Consider the following 24,760-nt stretch of genomic DNA (forward strand, 5'->3'; position numbering starts at 1 on the left):
AACACGGCTTCACCAGCTGCCGAAGTCTTTGTTAGCACGGTCATGGACCTGTTTGAAGATGCAATGGGTTCTGGGCTTGTTTGGAGGTCCTCATTTGCGGAGATCTAAACATACAATGTTTTGATGCCAGTGCTGTGCTCATACCATCATACTCTGTCTCCTTAACATCGAAGGAAATACGGGGCACGACCTGGCGATGTAATTTGGAGGACAGGAACATATTTATTGCAAACGGACAGGCTAAAGGAGACATCCCTCCTGGTTCTACTCGGACAAGAGGGGAGCACAACAAAAACTTTAGACTACATCTTTTCATCAGAAAACATATTCACTGATTTAACAACTCTCTCTGAGGCCAAGCTTAGTAAGTGACCATGATATGGTGTGTGTAACATTTAAGGGCTGGACGCGTCTCAAACGGTCTACACTTGGTTTAGACCTAAGAGTCAACCAAGGGGGAAACAGACTTATCTTACTCAATAAGCCATCCAATAAGATACAGCAAAAGGATCCATCCCAACTTCATAGCAATGAGCCATTAACCTTGCATATGTTTAAGGAAGGAGAGCCGAGGAGCATGCACCGCCCTTTTACAAGGTAACATACTTTTGAAATGGAGTTACAAGAAAAAAGAAGAAATTGAAGAAGGACATTAAGAATTGCATAAGTAATGACCCTGGCAATATACTCGCTTGTAAACACTTTCGACAGCAATACAGGAACTGGTGGAAAGCCTACAAGTGCCAAATGGTTCAGAAGGGGGCCACATTAATGCTGAATATTGTCACAAACAAAACCACCTCACAAATGTGGAGTCTCTTTGGAAAACAATGTGCACCACAAGAAGCCCTTACTTCAAATGCTGTCTCGCATAGGTCTGATCCAGTAAACTACAGACCTATCCGTCCTTTTGGACGTATCAGTAAAGATATTTGGAGCCCTACTGTTGAAATCAATATCATGGAACTGCAAGACAGGCCATGTTAACAGGTGGCAAACAGGCTTCGTTAAGGGCATAGGGACGGCCCTTAATTTTTTTCTGATTAATTTACTTAAAACAACTATCAAGTCGAAAGGGTCCGGTAAGATCTATTTGACCTCAATTGACCTTGCACAGGCATTCGACACAATTGAACGTCACTTTTCGTGGCAGAAATAAAAAAAATGGGACTGCCTGGATGATACAAGGCAAGCATTACAAGCCTTGCACTCTAAAACCATTCTTCAGATCAGATTGGACAGAAAGGGAGTCTTATCTAAACCCATTCAAACATCTAAATGCTTGAAGCAGGGATGTTCTTTAGCTCTTGCTGTTTTTAACCTCTTTATTTCTGACATGGACCACACCTTCGAGGGCAACCTATCAATCGCCTATTATATGCTGATGATGTCATACCCTTGGATCAGACAGCTGTTGGTCTTCAGAGACAATTGAATGCATTGCAGCTATATCTGGAAGAAAACAGTTTAAATATCAATGTTGCAAAATTAAGCGTATTAATTCTAGGGGGCAAAGTTGCACACAAGACTCCAACGCGAAGACCTGCTTGGTTCCTTAAAGGGGAAAAGCTGAGAGAAGTCTCATCGCTGTCATAGCTGGGTATGACGATCAACAACAGCATATGTGATGCTCAAAGGGAGGCAGCTCGCAGAATTAAGGCAGGTAACTTGGCATCCCAGGTGCGATTTCTAGCAGCAAAGTACTGTAAGTTCTCTCTTAAGCCAGTAGTAGACTTCTATCATTTAAAAGTGGGTCCAATTTTAACATAAGGAGCGGAGACTTTGTTTCCATTGTCTGCTACAGTCTGGCCTAAACTAGAGGGCATCTTCTGGCGCAGGGTCCTCTGCATTCCCCAGGCTTTACCAATTCAAATAATTAGGCGGGAGCTTGGCCTCACGTCCCTATATACCATCATAGACTGGAAGAATCTGGCATTTTACAGGAAATGCCACCTGGGCGAAACGGCAGGTGACTTCAAAATTTTACATAGTGCACTTCAATCTTTCTTGGAACCGACGTTGAAAGCATGGGAAGAAATGAGTAAGGCTATTCTCCATCATCTGGGCTCTTCCGAAAACTCACTTGTTCTTATGCCAGCAAAATCAAAGCCAAATTATTTGATCAGGACTGGGTTGACACGTGTGAATACACATCTTTAAAGAATCTTTATGGCCATCCGGATTTAGAGTGTAGATCTAGGTGTGTCTTACCTAAATATTTACAAAGATCCCTGACTATTACCTAAGACAACAATTTATACAATTTTGCATGACTCTTTGGCCAACCAAATTAATCACGGAGGTAATTCAAAAATCAAAAAGATGAGAAAGGAGGTTTGCAGACTGTGTAATGTGCCAAGAGAAACCTTGTTCCACTTGGCCTTAATTTCTCCATCCATACGTGAACAAAGAACTTGTTGGTTAGGAACATTTTTGCAACATTTTACTAATCTTTCCACCAAGAAATTATGGGCTTACTTACTAAGATGAGGATGAGTTCAAATCACTCTCGCCCTCTTAGCTTATTGAAAGGAACTATTTCGGACAGCTGGACAGCAGAGACTCATAGGATACTGTGTAAAAAGCTCAAGATTAAGCTTTCAATCTCAATTTTTATTTCTTTCATGTATTTTTATGATTGTTTATTGAAGATAAGGGGGGGTTGCCCCCTCGCAAGATATGGCATTGTTTAATTTTGCTTGGTTTGTTTATCATATCATGTAATAATTTGATCTTAGTAAAAGGTTTGATTTACTAAACCAATACTAATATATTATTTTTTTTAAGTAACCATCAGGAAATGGTTTGGGGCCCTACCTGGACGGAACTGTCACCCAGTGAATACAGGGTCCACCTGGCACCTTTCGTTTTGGCTTCCCCATGCTGTGTTTATACATCTTACCTACTTCAGTGTGTTTTGATGTATATTTGGTGGCATCACTATGACAATCAGCACCCAGTTTTGAAGCGCATGCTCCATGGGCACCAGATCAAGAGGACTGTGACGGATTTCCATCTTCTAAGAGAAATCTCCCAGGATCAGTTTGCCTTTTGATTGCTTCCTCGAGATCTGAAGAGTGTCCTCCTCCTCACATTTCCATTCTATTATGTCCTCTACTGACCGGGCCTTTGCGCCCTCTTTGGTGCTTTTTCAGTTTACTTTCTCTCTACAAGGTCATTAATTGACCTGCTCAGGGCAGAGGTTTGAAGTGCTCTTTCCTGCTCTTGTGTTGCTCTTGTGTTTTAATTGCAAACCTATTGGCTCCCTTTAAAAGGGTCACCACATAGGTGCCTTGATCTTGTGTCAGGGAGGTTTAAGTTGGTGGTTATAGATCACCAGGAGAATCCATTGGGTAATCCTGTGGGTCTATTACCTTATGGTTTATCCTCCGACAATATCCCCTATCATGGTGTGCATAGTCCACAATATCCCCTATCACAGTGTACATAGTCCATTTTTTGAACTTCTCAAACACCACCTATCAAAGTCTTCCTTTCTTGAATGAACAGCTGTACCTTTGCCAGATATTCAGCTTTGGCTGAAAGCTTGAGACTTGCAAAGAGATTTTTCTTGCTACGAGGGGGTATAGGGAAACCTTCACCATCTTCCTATTTGTCCTTGCAATAGGGCCCATGTACAAGAGGATGATTCTACCTCCTAAATATCCTAGGGTTCAATGGGATGTCAAGCTTAAACCCAGTTTAGACGCAGGGTGTAAGCATTGAAGTCACAGGCATTGAAACTTGTGTGTGTACGAGTGTCTGTTCACGGGACATGTCTCGGGAGTGAAAGATTTTGCATGGGTGCTGTGGGATTGTGTGTCTTTCAGCACCTGCAGTTTTGGCTTCCCTCTGCTGTGTTTATACATCCTACATACTTCTGTGTGTTTTGATTTATATTTGGTGTCATTTCTACAGGGGTCAGCACCCAGTTTTGAGGCATATTCTCCATGGGCACTATGACGAGAGGTCTGTGATGGATTGCCATGTTCTGGGAGAAATCTCTCTGCATCAGTTCCCCTTCTGATAGCTTCCTCGAGGTCTGACATGTGCCCTCCTCCTCACATGTCCATTCTATTATGACCTATAAGGGCCAAGCTTTAACGCACTCTTTGGTGCCACAAAAGGCAGGAAATTAAACCTAACTATTAAACACCCAGTGTCAGACAAACACCAAAACACAACACACACTGTAACCTACAAGAATAAACAAAAAGGTCTGCAGGGAGGACTGGAGGTTGGGGATCCAGTCCGGTGCATGTAGGTAGCAGTTATTGGATATCCGTTGCAATTCACTCGCAGATAAGCTAGGTTTGGGCTTCAATATGGATAAGTGCCTTTTTTTTTGTCCCTTTTGTAGGCTACTCAATGTCTTATGCCTCAGTTAATAAGGACAGTGAGGACCTCTTTGAAGTAGGCAGTACTATTTCCTTGATCCTGAAGAAGACGAATTGATACATATGTCATCAAAACCCGGCGACCCTTGTTTAAGTCGATATCCTTTTATTAAGTTAGGATACCAATATAACTATGTGTTGTGTTTTGGCGCTTGTTCTCTGACACTTGGTGTTTACTAGTTTGGCTTAATACACACCAGGCTCACTTTAGTGTGGGTGAATAAATATGTAAATCCCCATTGGAATGTTCTAGTGTTGAGTTCCGGGACAGTTTTTGTTCAAGCCCTGTGAACACAAGGTGCTTTTAACAGTGCATTTAAGCTGCATCTACTTCATTAGTACATGCATACATTGGGATCACTGATTGCTAGCTGTAGTTTAGTGGTGGGAGATGTTTTTCTTCTCCTTGTCTTTTAAATAGGCGCTGCACCACCATTTGCCCAGGGACAGTTCTTCTCTCCAGGGACAGTAGAGTGCTTCCAATTTAGGGACAGCATTAGTTTAGTGACAGATGATTGATTCAAGTGGTGAATTCTTTTTCCTCTAGGCATCTTTGTGTTTGATGATCGTGGTATAGTTTTGGTGTTGAAGATGTAAACCTTTAGGATTGTTAGTGATAATCCCCATTTTGTTTTTTGGAGGTGGAGAAGACAAAGGTTGTTAGCTATTCTATCTGGCTCACGCAAAAGGAACCATTAACTTGCCTTCTTATGCAAAACCCATAAAAGATCATGGTTTTATTACGAACCAAAAAAAAAAGGTATTCAAGATAATACCAGCACCCCACCCCATGAGAACTCAAACACTGAATAAGCTTTCTGTGGAAATAAGGGGTATTCTATCTACGGCAGTAATCATGACAGAACATGGTGTCCAAGCCGACTGACCACTGCAGTTGTGACACACACATTTTGGGCAGGTGTCACCCACATTGGAATACGTTCACTCACCCACCAAGCTCCAAAGTCGTCCAGGCAATTCAATGGGCTCTCACCCGCCAAATAGTAAATCTTTTGTTTTCACCCACTCTGGTGATAGAAAAGGTTGAGAGGTATGTCACTGCCCCTTTTTGACAACAAAAATATGCAACCAATTCCTTTAATTCAATAAAGACCTAATATTGAGAAACCACCTTTTTGGCTCTTTTTCTCTGCCATCGCTTCTAGCCCTAATTCGAGATTATCAAAAAGTAGTCCACTCAACAGAAGTATAGATGACAATCACAGTCTAGACCTGCATTGCTTTGCCATAAACTTTTTACATGTGGCTATGCAGTAATGATTGGAATGCATAATATTTTAAAGGAACTATTTACATCTCTTTTCGGTTACATACATTCAATCACATAATTTGCAAGTCAATAAAAAACATTGTTTTAGATCAGTGTATATTAAGGTGCAAGAGCAAAAGCCCAAAATATTGCATTTAAGCATACTGAACGGTGAATCATTTGACATGGATAAATACTCGAGGAGCGTAAAAAACGGTATGTTTTCAACAATCTTCAACATATTGCATGGATGGCGAAAATAAAAGAACCTAAGTCATCAACGTATCAGTTTCTTCATCTTAAAGTTCATCTTTAGCCTGTAAAAAAAGGAAAGAAAAAGTATTTAAATGTGTAGTTTCAACTACTCATACATTTCCGTTAGTGCTGTATGTGTACTAAGAGTCAGACATATACCTTTAGAGCAGATATGCTGCTGAAATACAAGAAAACACACATGTCTGCTAGTGCCTTTCATCTCCACCAAATTTATAGTGACTGTTTGGTCGTGTCAATTTCACCTTTACCATGTCATTTTTGTCTTTTATAAGAGGAGGAGGAAGCCCCAACACCCTGTCCATCCCCTTGCCCCCTGTATTGTCTTTGCACCCCCTGGCTTTCCTCTGCACTAATATACATATATAGTTGTCATGCCATTTTATATGCATTTAGCATATCCTTTATTGTAAAAGCAAATCTTTCACACTTTGAGAAGTTATAACAAATACTTATTAACATCAACAGGTACCTCGTTTACAATTTCATTGAACGTACCCAACAGAACATCAACCAATTATCCTATGTTCAATATATGTAAATGCCACAGAGCAGCGCTATTCATTCTTCACCAGACAAGTATGTCACACAAGCTATTAAATCCTTCTTCACTTTATAGATCTTGATAGTTTCATAACCTATTTAATACTTCATGACTATCAAAAGGTAGCGTATTGAAATAGATACGTAATCCTTGGTTGTTCATACCTTAAGCAATAAACCCTGAAATGGATGGGCATTACCTGTTAGTTAATGGCCAAGGGGGCCAGAGTTACAGCCTTAAACTGGGCCTGGTTCCATTACCGGGTCGGTAATGCTGACACACCAATAGGTTTTTAGTTGTGGATTGGCCCCCAGATACGTGCCCAATGAAGTCCTGGTGCCAGGGAGACTTCCTCTTGGATGAAGTTCATTCTCAGCTCTGCATGGACCACCCAATTAGGTATTACCCAAATTGTTTGTTTACAATTGTTCGAATGTAAAGGGTCACAAATGAACTTTTCACAATTGACCGTAAAAATTATATATATATATATATATATATATATATATATATATATATATATATATATATATATATGTATATCTGTTTGGTAATATTTATTTATTTATTTATATATATATAGGGGTTTTGGGGGGTTTGGCGTTAGGTCAATTGTGAAAAGGTCAATTGTAATTCGAACAGTTGTAAAACTAACAATTCGTATACAACCCCCAATTAGGTGCTGATGATGGTAAACCATCGGTATGGGATGATCATTGCTTGTCATAGTCTGTCTTAACCTTTTGGTCCTGCCCATGGAGCAGATTAATATTGCTGATTTGGTGGTATTTACCTACTTATCCAGGGCATTTAAAAAAAAAAAAAACTTTATTTATTTAGATTTTTTTTATTTTGCTTTAAGCACACAGCCAGCTTGAGAGCAGCAGAGCGCTGTACATAGTGTGAGTAGCCGGCATTTGGGGTGGCATCATTTAACAGTAGCAAAGTACTGTGAGGTCTGCATCTGTATGTGCGTCCATTGGAATTAGTTCTTGGTCAGGTGCTTTTTAAAGAGGCATGTTTTGAGAGATTTGTGAAATTGGAGAATCGTGGGGGCATTCCTATCCGACATCGGGATCGAGCTCCAGAGTGTGGGTGCATGACAAGAGAAGGATTGCTTGCGGGTCCTCTTTTTGCAGACAAATTGTGATTCAAGCTGGCTGGTCAATGTGCCGCGTGAGGAGTGTGTGCCACCAGATATGTGGAGCTTACCCGCCAGGTATGCTGATGTGCTACTCGTGACTGCTTTGTAGACGATACACGCAGTCTTGTAAAGTATCCTGGCTTCGAATGGAAACCAATGTAATTCGCGTAGGATCGGGTTAATTCAGGGATGGGGGTAATTTAGCCACATTTCCATGCTCCCATAATAAAACATGCTGCACGTGGCAGACTGCTTTGTGGGAAGCCACATGAGCAGCTGGGAGCCCTGCCAGGAGAGCATTTCCCCAATCAATGTGCGATGCCACAAGGACCTGCACTACGGTCTGGTAGTCCGGTGGCAGGATGAAGGATTTGATTTTTCAAAGGGTAGAGATTCTGAGCCAAGTTACTTGGGCCTTCTTGGCTATGTGTTTTAGGAAGGACACATTACCGTCAATGATGAAGCCTAAGGATTTTGTCGAGTCCGAGAGTTGTGGATCAAATCCTTCTAGCTGCTCATCATTGACCCATTGTTGGTCAAGTTGTTTTTTAGCAGGCGGACCGATGAGGACCAATTCGGTCTTGGATGGATTTAGTCAGTCGACATCCGGGACTGGATGATGGCTAGGTAATTGCACAGACGAATGATGTCCTGTGCACGATTTACTCTCATGTACAACTGAGTATCATCTGCACATTGGTGGGTGGCTATATTGGGATCTTTGAGGAGAGTGCCTAAAGGCTCCATGTAGAGGTTAAAAAGGACTGGTGAAAGGATGGCGCCTTGGGGGACTTTGCAGAAATGCTGGAGTTGGTTAGAAAGCAATGAGTTCATCTGGACAGCCTGCTTGAGAGGTAGGAGGTAAACCAATTCAGGATAGTGTCAGAGAATCCCATCCTGTATGCAAGGAGAGAGAGAGAAGGGTGCAGTGGTCGATGGTATCGAACGCAGCCGAGAGGTCAAGGAGGACGAGGAGGAACGAGTTGCCCTTATACATGATTTGAGGCTCATCATCCACCACCTGGATGGTAGCTGTCTCGATGCTACACTTTGGGCGGAATCCTGACTTACAGTCATTTAGGAGTGGAGTTGATTCTGGCAAGTAGTTGCAGCTACTTTTTCCAATATTTTGCCAATTAACGGGAGGTTCATAATGGGCCTCTAGTTGGCTAGGTTGTCTGGATCAAGGTTTTTTTTTTTTATTTTATTTTTTTTTTTACACAAAAGAGGTCGTATCAGACCGGTATTAAGGGTGTTCAGGAATGATCCTTCTGCGAGCGAGGCATTGAGCGCCGGGCCCATCATCAACTGTTTAATGATGGAGGCCAGTATTATATTGTCACAGTAAGAAGTAGCTTTGAGGGAGGCAATAATTTTTATGAGATGCGGGGTAAAGAGTGGAGGGAATTCTGTTCAGAGGATCAGTGTGCATGCCAGAGTGCAGGGGATGCTAATGCTGTGAGAGGTTGATTCAATGAGATGTCTCTCAGATTCTGTCTATTTTTTCAATAAAAAATGTGTTCATTCTGTCACATTTTTCCTGCGCTGCTGGTACCTTGAATCAGGTGAGAGTTTGGTACAATGCTTTACTACTTCAAAGAGGACTTTGCCCCTGAGAGTGGTTGCCGCAATTGTGGTGGAGTAATCAGCAACTTTGGCCTTGGTAATCAGAATCCTAGTTTGCGCACACAGAGATTTGAGGTTGGCGAGGTCACATGAGCTATGGTTTTTGCGCCACCGTTTCTCTAGGGCTGTGATTGAGCTTTGATTTATATCGTGGATGAACCATGGGATGGATGGTTTGGTAATAGCCCGGTTGGATTTTAGGGGGGTACGAGTGCCCACCAGTTTCATAGGAGAGTTGCTGAATAATTTCAGGAGGCCGAGGCATTCCTTGTGGTGGGGAGTCTGACAAGTGGTCAGACCAGTCAAGTGGGATAGGGTCTGCACAGGTGATGAAGGGAGATGATGTGAAGACCAAGTCTGGGTAGTTGCCTTTGTTGTGCATGTGGGAGAGCACAATTTCCTTAAGGTCCATTAAGCAGTCAGTGCGAAAAAAAAGTGTGCTTCCGAGTGTGCTTGTCAGCCTGTGGCTCTGGGATGTTATAGTCACAGAGAAAGACATTATTTGAATGTGCTAATTTGGCAGAGTAGAGTAAGTTGGAGATGTCTGCAATGAAAGAGTCACTCCTGTGAGGTGGTCTGTAGATGAGGTGATGGATTCCTTGTGCGATAAAGGGAACCGGCAGGCGAGTGAATCAAATGAGCTTGTTCTGGGATAGGGGATGATGGAGCGTGGTCAATTGCTCCAGTGCATGATTGCCACTCGGCCTCTTGCCCTTCCTGGCCAGTCGGCATGTTGGATGCACTAGCCTTGGGGTAGGAGGACGCCAATAGCTTGTGGGGAGGATGGGGTAAACCATGTTTCAGTGATGAATAGGGCATTAAGGTTGTTGTACAAGAAGAGGTGCCACCTCTTCAGCGTGAGAAACTGCCGGCGACAATTGATCAACATGAAAGGGTGTGTGCACATGTGGTCTGTGGGTGTTGGATGGGGAAAGGGCAATATTGATGTGGTTCTCTAGGGTACCTTGTCGGGCTGTCCAAGGCACTTGGCCATTCAAACCCTATTAAGAGTGAGGATGTTCTGTGGAGGAAGGAGATGCATGGTGTCTTTTGTTGAGTAGTAGTAATTCGTTTGTAGGTGAAATGCAGGATAGCGGGTCAAGCTCTTAGCCCCATCAAGCCTGAAAGGGCACAAGCAGGTGAAGTCCTTGTGTTCGCACATCCTTTGCTGAAGACGCTGGTGAAGAGGATGCCTAAGAAGGACTGATTAAATAGGTGGTGGGCAGAGCAACTGAGTGACAGGGCCTAGCCACATGACCAACAGCCTACTCAAGGCTGTTTGCCCGGAGCTGGCGTACAGTTGTTAAGCAGAGGCTTGGAAGGCGTGAAAATTGGAGGTGGGCGGAGCAACTGAGTGGCAGGGCCTGGTCATGTGACCAGCAGCCTAATCAATGCTGCTGGAGTGCTTCTGGGGTTCTCATGATAAAAAGGGTGTTCGCTGTAGACTCAGGATTCCACCAATGCTTTGTGCATAGGCCTTGCAGTTTATTAAGCACACTTAAGTTATTAATGTATAAGGAAAACAGCAGAGGGGTTGCAGGATGACCATTTCCCCATGCCTCACTACACACCACCATAGGATTTGTGCTCCCTGATAGGCTGGAGCAGATCCCCCCCAGATCTGGGATCCTGCTCTGTGCACAGCAGTCAGTGTACCTTCTCAAGGTAATGAGAAAGACTGTATTTTCTAATTGTTGCCACTGGTATAGCCACCTAGCCTGGGAGAGTGCCTGCAGGTTGCAATGTTTGTTGGGCAACACACGTAACAATTCCATCTGTCTTCGCTGGAAACCACTTTCCTTCCCACCACAGGCAAAGGGCTATTGTTCGGCTTGGCTGAATCACATGGGTGAGGACAGCAAAACTGAGCTTTTCGGTCTGCAAGGAGTGAGGATTTATTCTGCAGGTGGCTCCCTGCCCTGAGAGCCAGGAAGGTTCCACTCGCCCTTGTCCTTGGTTGCGAGCACTGACCCTTTGCTTCATGCTGCAGAATCTGCATCTCTTCGTTCCTTATTCTGAGGCCTGTGGCTTCATGTGAATTCGCTACAGAGGAGAGAGAGAGAGAGAGAGAGAGAGAGAGAGAGAGAGAGAGAGAGAGAGAGAGAGAGAGAGAGAGAGAGAGAGAGAGAGAGAGAGAGAGAGAGAGAGAGAGAGAGAGAGAGAGAGAGAGAGAGAGAGAGAGAGAGAGAGAGAGAGAGGTGTGTGTGCGCGTGTGCGTATATATATATATATATATATATATATATATTTGGGGCACTGATTTCCATCAGGCAAAGTGAGTGGCACTCTTCACAGTCGTTTTGATAAATAAAGCATCCCGATTCCAAAATGTCATTTGGTAGAAAAAAGTTTTCTTTATTTGGATCCTTGCAACTCGGCAAGCAAAATTTAAAAGGCCGAAATTACAGGCCATCAAAATATGGCACTCCCATAGCGCAAAAAAGTGCGCGTTTTCGGGCGTTACCGCGTTTCGCAGCAAATATCGCCGCTTGTTCACAACTGCAAGCCCCCAACAACCAGTGAGTTTTAAAACATTAGTGCCGAGCATACGGGAAACACTGGAGATTTTAGTAAAAATAGGACGACTCCCTTTGCCAATGCACATCTTGTCTAGCGAAAGCATGGTGGCCATCTTATAATGTGACAGAGGTAGTGCTTTTAACTCTTATATGCAGCTTTACTACACAAGACACATGAACAGTACCCCTCATGCATCGTATGTTTTGAATTGTGCTTGAGTATCCTATGTTTTAGGGATTCCGTGCATTTTTAAAACACAGTGTCTGACATTTCAAATCTAATGTCATATGGATGTCCAACTTGCCACGGAATTATAAACGGCCACTTAGACATTTAACGATATTTTGACACAGAGTTCTACCAAGCAAGTGCACGATGCACTAACAGGATTATGGGCCACCCAGCCACAACGTGCGATTAACGCCTAGCAGCTTCTTTGATCAGCATAGCATTGGCTTTCTCAGAAACCTTTGTATTTCATGAAATGCATATTGCACCAATGGCTATGTTGGTTAGTGATCCAGTTGTCCCATCTTTGGCTTACAATCGGCAGCACAATTCTTATTCTATGGAGTACATAAGGATCCCATGATATGTTGGTAGCAAGATGATGCATACTACAAGGGCAGTCATTCTGATAGTGTGACTTCTTCAGTGCTCTCCAATTAATAAGGTGCATAGTGCAAAAGGCGACAAGCACCAAACTTTTTCTAATTTAGCAGTATGTTTTTCGTAAGTAATGCATTGGAATCCTTACGTGCCAACATGTCGATAGACCACATCGTGCAGTGGCAACAATTATGATGAGTCCATAAGGTACATAGTGCAAATAGCGACAAGCGCCAAACCTTTTCCGATTTAGCAGCATGGTTTTGTTCATATAAAAGCCTTAGAATCCTCAATTGCCAATATATCGGGAAACCACATCATGCAGTAGCAATGAGTGTGATCATGTTCCTGTCTCTTAAATGTGTAAAGTGCATAGTGCAGTAGCAGCAGTATTGGTCAGCATAACAATGTATCACCACTGAAACTTTCAGTTACCAGCATAGTAGGTTTTGTGCAAAATTGCATTAGACTCAAAGTGGATACATATCCATAAAGTGCAACGTGCAATAGCAGCAATTCTTATCAGTTGCATACTTATTCCATAAAATCATTTCTGAATTTACCCATTGCAAAATGCATTGAACTGTTGCATCCAGTGTATCTCGCACGGAACCTAATCATACAATTCTTTACCTAAATGCACCTTTACTAGTTTTGTCCACTGCATTTCTTAAGGCTCCTTAAAATCCACCAGTTCCCAACATCTCTGCACCACATGTTAAAAATATCAACTATCACACGTGTAAATATAAAACGATAGAAACAATCACCAAGGAATCAGAAAAAATCAGAAAAAATATTAAAATATTAGTGTCCAACTTTGACTCCCAATCACAGTGGCATATTATAGCGGAAATTATAACATTCTGTCTTAATTCATACATTTGTTGACTCAAAAGAGGGAAGAAAATCCAGGTGGTACAGACAACATTGTCCTAAAAAAGTGTACAGTTCTTAGTCTATATTGTGCCCATACAGGAATTTGCTTTCAAAGTCTAGAATGCACCTAGTCTCTTTTTGTCGTAAAAGTTTTTCTTTGTTACCACCTCTGGGACCTGTATCAATTTTGTTAATCCCAAAGAAACCAAAGCTCTCCATGTTTTTGTTGTGGCAATCTGCAAAGTGCTTGGCCATAGGGTAATTAGCATCACTATTGATGATGCTCGTACGTGCTGTTGTATGCAAATCTTTAATTTACATTTCGTAATGCCTATGGTACCATTTTTGGCAGGAACATGTGAGGACAAACAACATATTCAGTTTCACATGTGATTTTGTCCAATATAGAAAAAGTTTGGCCTGTAATGGGGTGTTTTTATTTGGCTCTTCCAGGTTCCATATACGTCCCTGAAGTTCCATATTGTTAGTTGCAATAAGCGGTTGCAAGCTTGCACTGTGCAACTCTTGCTTTCTTGCATTTCTGCGTTTGACTAGTAAAAGGGAAAAGGCGTCTGACAGTATGTACGTGTATCTGTCCTCTGTCTACAGAACTGTGTATGCATATTCTTCGTATGTGCACGTGCGTGTCCGTGTAACTTCAAGCAGGGATGCGAGTTTGCTTCGTGACTAGCGTTACTCCGTCGTGGTGTCACTAATGACATCAGCCTGACTCAATATTTATCATTAGTCAACCTGGTCCAGTGATGTAGCACCTATATCCGCAAAGATACCAGCTGGATAGGGCCCTCTTGGGGGGTTGCCAAACAGCGACTGGCATCTCTCATTTCCCATTCTTTGGGCTGTCGTGCATATAGGGGAAACAAGGGCTATTCCAGGGACCCTGTCTACAAGTTGGGCACCAAAAGATAGAAATTTGGTCCCTGGTCTGCTGTTCTCAATGTCAGGTGAAAGCCGGACGAGTTAAGTAAAGGATGTTGTTTTTATCTATCCGCTGTTCCAGCTTGGTCAATAAACACCTGCCAAAGATCTTAAAGTTAGTATTCAATAAGTAGATGGGTCTCTACGAGGTCAGCAGGGATCCATCGCTCGGTTTAAAAATCGGGACAATAATAGCCCTTCTCCAAATAGTCGGTATAGTTTGGGTAGTGATAACTGCATCACATAGAATGGTTAGTAACAGCCTCCCCGCCTCCAACAAATCATAGCACAGGTCTCTAGGATCTCAGTCTGGGCCAGGGGATAGATTATGAGTTTGACATTTAATTGAGTAGATTAACACCCAGCACTCCAAAGCAAATCTTGACTGATCAGTATAGGTTTATAAAGTAGTTATGTGAGGTCAAGGTGAGGGGGAGAAAAACAACAACCCTGGCAGACTTACCTTTAATTTTATCACCAATGATGAAGAACCTTGTGTTTTCATTTACTGTACTTCATTGATGCATTCACATTTATTGACCTTACTGTATGATTGTATGACTGGGAAATTTGATGGTTCTTTTACTTACAATTATGATGACTCTGGTGGTCAAAACCTCTATGTTTTGTAAGTGAGATGTAAATCTTATATGATAATCAACAAAAAAATGTTGAGCAATCTTGAGTTTACTATCCTTATCTAATTGAGAATTTTATCTAATTATTTTTTTACAAGATTGAAAAGTTGAATTGTATAATAAAGCCCCTCAAGAGAACTAATTCTCGAAACGCGTTGGGCAACTTGTTTTGAAAAAATGAATCCTGTACCAATTAAACAATCAAGTTAAATTGAAAATGTCATCATTATTTCATCTAAATAACCAGACTATGCTATGTCTAAACCTAATTCAAGAATTGAATGTCTAAAAATTGTTCTCAGGAAAGATAAAGAAAACTGTATTACTTTTCTTTTTAACAATTTGGCTATAGAGCCACAGGCAGTGTGCAGGGGACGGGAGTTCCCTAATTGGTAACTTACTTTGTTCATACTTTGACATTTAATTGCCCAGCCTTCCATCTCACGATTTCATTCTTATAATGTGTCCTTGCAAGTTTGACTGGATGTTTACTAGGATCTGAATTTTGAAACGTAGACAGTGAACTGTGCAGTTGTCATTAAACCATCTTTTACAATTAGGAGTTTTTATTAGATGCTTTGACAGGCTTTACAAATACATTTGTAATTTTAGGAAAATACAGGAATTCAAAATTACACTTAATGGATCACAATCATCTTTCAGCAGTCTCAATTAGTGGACAGTTAGGGGATATGACCTGCTGGTGTATAAAGATTTAGCCAACACTGACCATTTTAGTCTTTTGGTAGAGCAGTCTGTTACCTTCAAGTGGGTCAATGGGAGTGCACTCTCCCTCTTTTTGTCAAATTACTGAAACCAAACTTTTAGTTTCAGAGCGTGGTGATCGTTAAATAGGTTGGGAACAATAGAAAAATACCCAATAATGTGCCAGTGGCACATGGGTATAAAAAATCTATTGTGGGATTCCTACTTGTGCTTTTGAAAGTAAGTCAATCTGGAAACCAACCGTCTCTGTTGTGGAAATGAGACTGCTACCCTTCAGGTTTTGGACAATGCCATGTGCGTGCTGGGCCTGGGTGGTTGTGTCCTGGCATGGTTTGCCTCATTCCTAATTGATCAGTCTAAACTTGTGCAGGTGGGTTCCTCCTGGTCAGATACCCTGCCTATGCTTTGTGGTGTCCCTCATGGTTATATTTTATCTCCCATGTTGTTTAGCATCTACATAGAACCCCTGCTAGATCTGGTGTTGGGGATGAGCAGTGGGTTACCACCAGTACACTGAAGACATTAAGGTCTACCTTAGGGTGCCTTCACCGGTTTACCATGTCCACCTGAAGGGCTCTCTGTGCCAGAGTTTGGATGCCTTTTCTATCTCAAAGTAAACCTCTCTAAGGCTGACTTTTCCTTTGGCATCTTCCTCCTTTTCACCTTTTCAAGACTAACTTGCACCATTAATTTCCTCTGCATACCCTTTGCATGGGGTCATCAGCCAAATCTTTGAGCTTGAATTTTAAATCACATATCCCTTTTTCACAGTGTTGTTTTCCAGTTGTCTATTCTTCATAAAGTTAAACCTTTTATTCCTTAGACTTCCGGACTGCTGGCCAGGCCTTTTTATTTCTCTGAATGGCAGGAATGAGGTCTCCATACACATTCCTACTGAAAAAAAAGTATTGCATTTCTTTGTCGGTCTACTTTCTGACAAACTGAAGTTCACACAGATAATTCCTACCCTCGTTTCACTTCTTTAATGCCCCAATGACTCCTGTGCACTTTTCAAACATTTGCAGCATCACTTACAAGGCAGTGGCTTTGGGTGAACCATTCTACCTTGCCAAGTTGTTCATTTCCAGGGAAGGGGTTCAAAGCTGACTAGAAGTGCAAGACCTTATGTCTCGATGTGCCGTGTTTTAATCATGTGCCTTCTTCTGCTCAGGATTTTGCAGCAGCTGCTCCTTTGGTTGAAATTCTCTTTCCCATTCTATTCGACTCCTCTCTACCTTTCTTGAATTCAGGAAGGCCATCAAAACATTTATTTTTAGACCATACATTTGTATCAGTTTACTTTTCTCTCCCATTTATTTTTTTAAAATTTGTTTTTATTAAAAGTATTCAGAATATTACAACCAACCGCTTTCCCTCCATCTCTCTGCCCTTCCCCCAGCGCCCCCCAGCCTCCTCTCTTCCCTAAACCAGAGTGCATACATTTAACCTCGAGTGTATGAACCAGATTGCATTACCGTTTTTTCAGAGTTCAGGGTTTCATACAATACCCAAAATGCATAGCTTTTGAGGGCAGTGTCTAACAATATCATCTTTTTGTAAAAAGTTCAGGATCGCCTTTCAGTCTCTGGTGAAATCATCACAAGCTCTCTACATAGAGGACATTACCGATTCCGATGCCAAAAAATTCCAAACTTTGGAGAGCCATTCAGAAATCTGTGGTGGTTCTTTCCTCTTTCATCATTGGTCTATCCCCAGCAGTTCGGACAGTTGCAATATAGCGAATGCCTTCCGAATAGGTTGCGAGCATCGTCTAAGGTCCTTATCGATACGCACCAAAAGACATGATCTTAAAGTCCCAGGAGCCCTCAATGGGAACATTTCAGCCATGCATATGTTGACTTCTTCCCAATATTGCTGTGTAACTGGGCAACTCCACCAGACATGTTTCCAGTTCCCCACTTGCCCACATTCCCTCCAGCATTTATCAGAGACAGATGGTAACATTCTTCGCAACCTAACAGGCGTGTAGTGCCATTGCACCAACAACTTGTATCAAAATTCCCTCCGTTGGGAGTGACCTGGTAAGTTTTGGAATCTCATGCCACAGGGCCTCCCAGTCTTCCTCAGATATTACCTCGACTAGGGTGTCGTGCCAATGTTGTACATACTTTAGTGATTCCCTGGTATTGGAGACCACCAATAGAAGGTATATTTTCAAAATCAATGCTTTGTTACCTGGATTAGACGTGCCATATCTCTCAAACGGAGTTAAGTCTCTTACTGCAGCCTTCCTAAGATGTGGGGCTAAAATCCATTGCTGGACTTGGAAATAGTGAAACCGGGAGGTTTCACGCAGAGCAAGCTCTTGTTTGCATTGTATAAATGATTAACATCTTTACCTGAAAACATGTCTCTCACATCCGACTCGCTCCCACTCTTTAAAAGCATTAGGATCAAGGGCGGGGGTACATTGTGGGTTATTAAACAAGGGTGTAAAAGGAGAGGGATATGTTAAGTGATTTTGTTTTACTATTGCATCTCACGTGTGCTGTACTGTCCCCGTGATCACACTAAGGTGCATGCTAGGACGACAATGCTGTCTTGGCAGCCAGAGACCATCTCTAAGGGACCCAGCACCCTCTCCATTTGAAACCATTGTTTCTCTGTATCCCCTCAAAACCATTCTTTTAGAACCCGCATTTGTGCAGCGTGATAGTATTTCTTAAAATGTGGCGTCCTAACCCACTGAATCCGGTTGGGATCATTAATGTAGGTTGGAATTCCCTTGGGGTATTCTTGGGGTTTTTGTTTTTCCAGATAAACTTAGATATCGCCCTTTGCATCCTCCGGAAAGAAGTAATTGGAACCCGTATTGGTAAAGCCTGAAAAAAATCTAACACCCCAGGGAGAGTAACCATTTTTACTGAGCTGATCCTGCCTAACCATGAAATAGTTGCCCATTTATCATTCATTTTGCCTTGGGAGGTTTATAGTTGGCTTCAATTTTGCTATAACTTTCGGTACAAACCAACTTTCCCAATGTACGAAACAGAAAACACCACTTGACCCGGTCGAAGGCCTTTTCTGTATCAAATGAGACAAGGACCGTAAAGATAGCCCTCCTCTTTATTTTTTGCACAATTTGACGCACCCTCTGTACATTGTTGTGCGCCTGCCGCTGTTTTATAAAACCTGTTTGGTCCGGGTTTATTAACAGTGGTAACAAGCCTTCCATTCTGTTGGCCAACACTTTCTTGTAGATTTAGGCATCAATATTTATTAAGGCAATCGAGCGATAAGAGCCGCAATTACATGGGTCTTTGCCCGTCTTGGGGAGCAATATGATTTTTGTGTTTTCCATGGAAGGAGTTATATCTCTTCCGACTGTTCGAAGGAATTATATAGATTTATTAATTTTGGAGTTAGAATTTCACTCTACATTTTATAAAAAGATGCCGGAAGGACCTGGAGATGTTGTCAGTGGTAATTCACAAAATCACCCGATAAACCTCATCTGGTGTGACTCCCATTTCTAACGCCTGCCTTTCCTGCGATGTAATCCTCGAAAGAGACCGTATCTAAATAATCTCCTTGAGCCTGCGTGTCAGGAGAGTCAGAGCTATAAAGATCTGAGTAAAACTTGTAAAATTGTGCAATAATATGATCAGTCTCTGTAGTGAATTCGCCATTGGGAAGTTTAATCCGCTGAATAGTTTGCGAGACGACTAGCTGGCGAAGTTGATTAGCTAACAGTTTTATTAGCTTTCAGAAAATATTTTTGTTTTAATTAGAGAAGGGATTTCGCTGCTTTTTTTGTGTGGAAGAGATTAAGCCTCCCGACAGCGGCCCTATATGCCTTTTGTAACTTTGGGCCCGTATTTGTTTCCATCTGCGAGAGCACCTGTTGAACTTCCGCCTCCAGCCAGCTCTATTTCTAGTGCCACCTTCTGCTTCTGTTTTATAGCTTCTTCCGCTATGAGGACCCATCTCATTGTAGCTTTAAAGGCATCCAAGACCACCTGTGTCGCTATGTCCCCTTTTTCATTAATTTTAAAAAAGTCTGATGTGTTCTGCCATGTTTGCCCTAATAACCTGATCTTGGAGTAACCTTAATGTAAATTTCCATGTCCATAAGCAAGGCCTTTCTTTCAGGACCGTCATGATATGATATTTATAACACGCTTAATACCCAGAAGTTTCTAAGCTCTGACCCAGGGATCACACATGTGTTGCTCCGCGTCTTGCTTCCAAGGTGAGCACCTTGCCCTTGAGCTATCCTTCCGAGTCATATCAAAAGTAATTGGCGCGTGAACTGAAATTGTTATTGTTTGTGTCCTGTTACCCAGAAGTGGAACCGAGACCCAGACATAATCAATACACGAAAATGTTTGATGCACATGCAAGTAGTATGTAAACCCCCTGTCTATCCCAGGGGCAGCCCAGGGAAAGTTGTTTGAATTTCTGTTGTAGAGCTCTAGAGGGCGGGGGTTAAGTGTAACGCATTTGTGTACTGCGATCTCGTACAGGGTCCCATGCTATGTTGAGGTCTCCTAGCATTAATATGTCCCCTTCTGCAAACTCTGCCAATAGCCAAAGAGTGTTTTTCAAAAAGCCTTCCGGACCTAAATTAGGGGCATACACAGAGGCCACTGTCAGCTAACTATCGCCCAGTTGCAAAATGGAGAAGGTGTATCTGCCATCCTTATGGGTCTTTGAGCAAATTACTTTAATTGAGATACCTCTTCTAAAAGTGATAAGGCCCCTGCCACCTTACCTTCAGCTTTTGCCTGCAGTATCAAAGGGTATTGACGCAAACAACGTTTACTTCTGTCCATTCTTTGTATGTGAGTCTCTTGGAACTCCACCAAGTCCCCCTTTTGATAAGAATCCGCGAATGGCAAGAAGCTGCCTTGCATTCTGGCTAGCTCAGAAACGTCCAAAAAGCCTGCAAAAAAAAAAAAAAAAGCCAGAATGGGAGATTTGGCCGAATTTCAGCCGTTCGAACATTCCGAACAGACGAAAAGTTCGACCAAATCCCCCATTCAGTGCTAAGGGCTGCGGGGGCGCACCCTTTTTCACTACATTGTGAGCAGGGGTTGCGGGTGGTGGCCCCCGCAGCCAATCCCAAAAAGTAATTAAAAAAATAAAAACATTTAAAAAAGGGGGATGGACCCTGTGGCGCTGGTTGCCGATCACGGAAGTGAAAAGGAACAGGCGTCGCAGGGACATAGCGAGTCGGTGGCACACAGGGAAGTGTGCCGTCGAAAGGTAAGTAGGGGACCGGGGCCAAGTCAGAAATGTTCAGGGAAGAAATACCAAAGTTTATTTTGGAAAAATAATCATCAGCCTTTTCTCCCTCTAACATTTCCATCACGGGATTCTAACCCCAATGCGGCTAGCCCTGCTTGGATCCAGCACCATCCGTGCTCTATCTGCCTCCTTCTTTCTCCGTTCCTCTCTCTGCCCATATCTCCACCACACTCCTGCCCACCCCGTCCCTGATTGCCTAACATACCAGGAAGCAGCATTATCCCTGAAACACTACTCGAGAAGCGCTCTTTGTGCCCTCAGCGTTCGTGATTAAAGCTCCTTGCCTTCCAGCTCTCCTGATAAGAATCCGCAACTGGTAAGAAGCAGCCTTACATTCCAGCTGGCCCCATTTGAATTCAGCACAATCTGCATTCTCTCAGCCTACCTCTCCCTCCATTCCTCCCCCTACCCCACTCCTGCCCACCCCCTCCCTGATTGGCCTAACATACCAGGAAGTAGTCTTAGCAGTGAGTCTCAAGGCAGCCAGCAAAGGGCACCTCCACTGCATGTTTGCCTGTTAGCCCTGGTTACCCTGCCAACCCATCGCCAGCCTACTGCCACTATTAGGTACGGTAGGAAGAATAGGGTGCACTGCCCGTGCTGTACTTCTGAAATCGTGCCAATAGTTTTAATACTACACCTAGAATGTTGCCTGAATCTAGCAGTGCTCTGAAGTTTATCACAGTTTTAAATCCAGCTGTGCTTGAATTTAGCCACACTAGAATTGTAATGGTTTAGATAACATTGCTACTGCATCTACCCACACTAGAACTGCAATGGGCTAGATAATGCTGCCTTGAATTTAGCCACACTAGAATTGGACTCAGTAAGTTAGATGCCACTGCTGCCACAACACGACAACTTAACCTGACACCAGGGAAGCAACCAAACGTGAGGCTGCTACCCGATATTACCACTGGGGGACTATGTGGGAAGACCTCATGGGGAGGGACGCCCCACCTGGGGATCAGAACGTCCATCTGGGGGGAATGGGGGAGGAAGCCTCTCTTACACACTGACCCATAACACCCTACCCTCATGGTCTCCCTTCCTTTCCCCCCACCGTTGAGAGGGAAACTAAGGGTTCTTCTAAAGCCATGACTAACAAATGTAAAACATACTGCGACCAAGAAGAACATGAAAAGCATATGGTAGAACCATATGCAAAGCCAGCCAAGTACTGCAAAAAGGTGGCTCAATGGAGGAATGAAGAGTGATTCCCAAAGATGGTGTTGATGGTATGCCAGGGCGGAGTCAACTGTATAAAGAAGGAAGCAGGAACAGACTAAGGAGATCTCACTGCAGGAAGCCAGGAGTATGCAAACGAGACCAGGTAAGTTCAAACTCAGAACGGTGCAGCTGAAGTTGTTGCGCCTCTCCAGGAGAGGCACCCTAAGAACCGGACGTTGATGCAACCTCACTGGAACTGGCAGGGAGGCCACTCACTGGGTGGTGACGTGATCACAGAAAGGTGGACCGCCGGGTTCAGAATTTACACCAAGACCACCAACGTGCGGCTGAGAAGCGCAGGAAGCAAGGAGGAGGCCTCCGCGACCCCGTGAAGAACCAGAGCTCTGTTCCCAAGATACAGCAATTAATGGGAACATCGGGAAGACAGTGTGTGGTCCAGGAAGAGGCCCAACTTAAACAGAGGGCACCGGGAGTCATCTCCTCCATCACAGTGGCCAATCCAATATGACTGCTCAAGCAAAGTGCAAAGGGAGTCCTCTCCCTCGTCACTATGGTTTATCCAATACCACTGATCAAGCAGACTGTCGGGAGTCATTACCCTCATTGCAGTCGTCCACCCAATACCTCTGCACAAGCAGAGTGGAGTGGAGTGGAACAGGAGCCATCTCCCTCCTCACAATGATTCACCAAAACTGAAGGTATTAGGAGTGGTCTCCCTTGTCGCTGTGGCCCAACTAACATCATTGAAGAGTGAGAGCTTTGGGAAACAATCCCCTCATTACGATATAGAAACCAGTAGAGAGGCATATAAGAAACATGTACAGAACCTTGGAAAAGATATCCATCATCAGAGTTAAATGGAAGTCAAATAAGGCTATGACCATTTCTATTTCCTACAAGAAGTTAAAGAGACTAAACCAAGTTTTCTACAAGAGTGCTTAAAGGCCACTGTGGAAAAATTGTATAGAAGGACCAGGAGAGGGAGTCATTACCTACCAGAGTATGAAATTGTGGGGAGCTGGTGGCTATTTAGCTCCTGCTTATAGCCTAGAACCAAGTTACCAGGAGCTACTTTTTCCTCCCCAGCCCAACTGATGCTGAACAAAAACAACTATGTGAACCTAACTATGTGCATTTGGGACAATCTAAAAAGAAACATTAGGACACATCTATATGACATTTAAAGCACAATTGGTTATAAATAATGGATACAATTATAAGTTTTCATTTTATGTTAAAGTTAGATTTGCAAGACACTATGTACTAGCTCCTCGTTCCCCAGTGATAACTCATAGTGACCGGTTGCTGCTGGATACCCAGGAGCTGCTTGTAGCTCCTGCTTCTCCAATGCCAATTTTCGAACCCTGCTTTGATCCTGTGGGATGGGACATTGAAGGAGTTCCTTCTAGAAGAAGACTGAAGCTGTCATTCTCCAGGTGAAGGAAAAACGAACTTCACTCTAGTTAAAAGACTTGTTTATAGTGTTGGCGTTAGATTAGTTGGTTTCTGACGGAGGACATTTATTTTTGACAGACATTCTGATAGCTCACTAAAGTTTTCCTAGGTTGAGGCAGGGCAAGCCCCTTTGTTGGGAGTAGGGGGAGATAGGGTTTCTTGAGTTACACAATAAAAGTTTATAGCCCACAAAATGACGCGATGCCTGCACCTAAGATGGCTGCCCCGCCTCCCCATGAGGAGCATCGTCACGTTGCTTAGTAATGCGGCTCCATTTGAATTCACCCTACTGCTGGTAGGCGGAAGCCGGCCCACCTCCGGTAAGGCCCGCCGAGATAAGGCCTTGTTCTGAGCATGTGAGCGCAGCGCAAACCACCCCCTTGTCCCGTCATTTGAAAAGGTACATCACCTCCGCTTATTACTATTACGGCACCTGATATCCATATCTGAAAAGGTCATAGCCCCTTATTCACGCCGAACAGCCATTGCTTACACTTGTCTAACTGCCACCACCACCCGTATATATGACTCGAGACGCCCCGCGCACGCAGCCGTGGAGAATCTGCCTTTAACACAATCCATGAACCCTTACTAGAGTAACGTACCGTGTATGGGATTCTGGCCCGCCCGCCGATAACATAAGCAAACTCAGAACACCCCTTGAACTACACTGACTGCATGTCACGCCCACGGTAACCACTTCACCGAATTCACTCGCGCGCCGACTGTCATTACTGTGAGTTCATGTCTACCACCTTGTTAGGGAGAATTCTCTGTTTAGGCTGAATTTCCTAACCTAGTGAGACCCCAGCAGCTTTGCTGGATTTTTAGGGTTTATTTTTTTTCTCCTGCAAGAGTGAGACTCTTTTACCCTCACTCTTGGACATGATTTGAGTGTGTTTCTTTGAATCTAGATGTGTTTAATGGGCTATAGGGTCTTTTACTCCATAGGGCTTCATGTGTTTTTGTGATGTGTGTTACACAGCACCCTCAGTGCAGTAACACAGGGGTGTCATAGTGACCCCCCAGTATAGACTCCATACCCTGGGACTGACTGCTGTCTCCCAGGGCATGTAAAGTCACCATTGACTTTACTAGTCTCAAATTCTGAACAGAACCAGTACAAACCATCATATTGTGGACGTACTGGCTGGGGCAATTCAATTGCCCCGGGGTCTGTTAGTCGAGGGGGCACGTCTCTGTCCCCCCTGATCGAGTTTTGGCTGGTAGCAGTGGATACTACTTTTTATATTCAACCGCAAATATTTTCCTATGGGA

At 43.2% G+C, this 24,760-nt stretch overlaps 1 protein-coding gene across 2 annotated transcripts in view; it reads right to left on the reverse strand.

The window, feature by feature from the left end:
- Positions 1–5,479: 5,479 nt before the first annotated feature.
- The window catches only part of POGLUT2 (protein O-glucosyltransferase 2), a 637,125-nt gene continuing 617,844 nt past the window's right edge, over positions 5,480–24,760 (reverse strand). For both annotated transcript variants that reach the window (XM_069639036.1, XM_069639037.1), the window contains one exon: positions 5,480–5,984. In XM_069639036.1, coding sequence (XP_069495137.1) covers positions 5,967–5,984 — 18 coding nt within the window. In that variant the 3' untranslated portion in view covers positions 5,480–5,966. The remainder of the gene's footprint in view (positions 5,985–24,760) is intronic.

This window comes from Ambystoma mexicanum, chromosome 7q (assembly GCF_040938575.1).
Source record: "Ambystoma mexicanum isolate Mex_15411 chromosome 7q, UKY_AmexF1_1, whole genome shotgun sequence".
NCBI lineage: Eukaryota > Metazoa > Chordata > Amphibia > Caudata > Ambystomatidae > Ambystoma > Ambystoma mexicanum.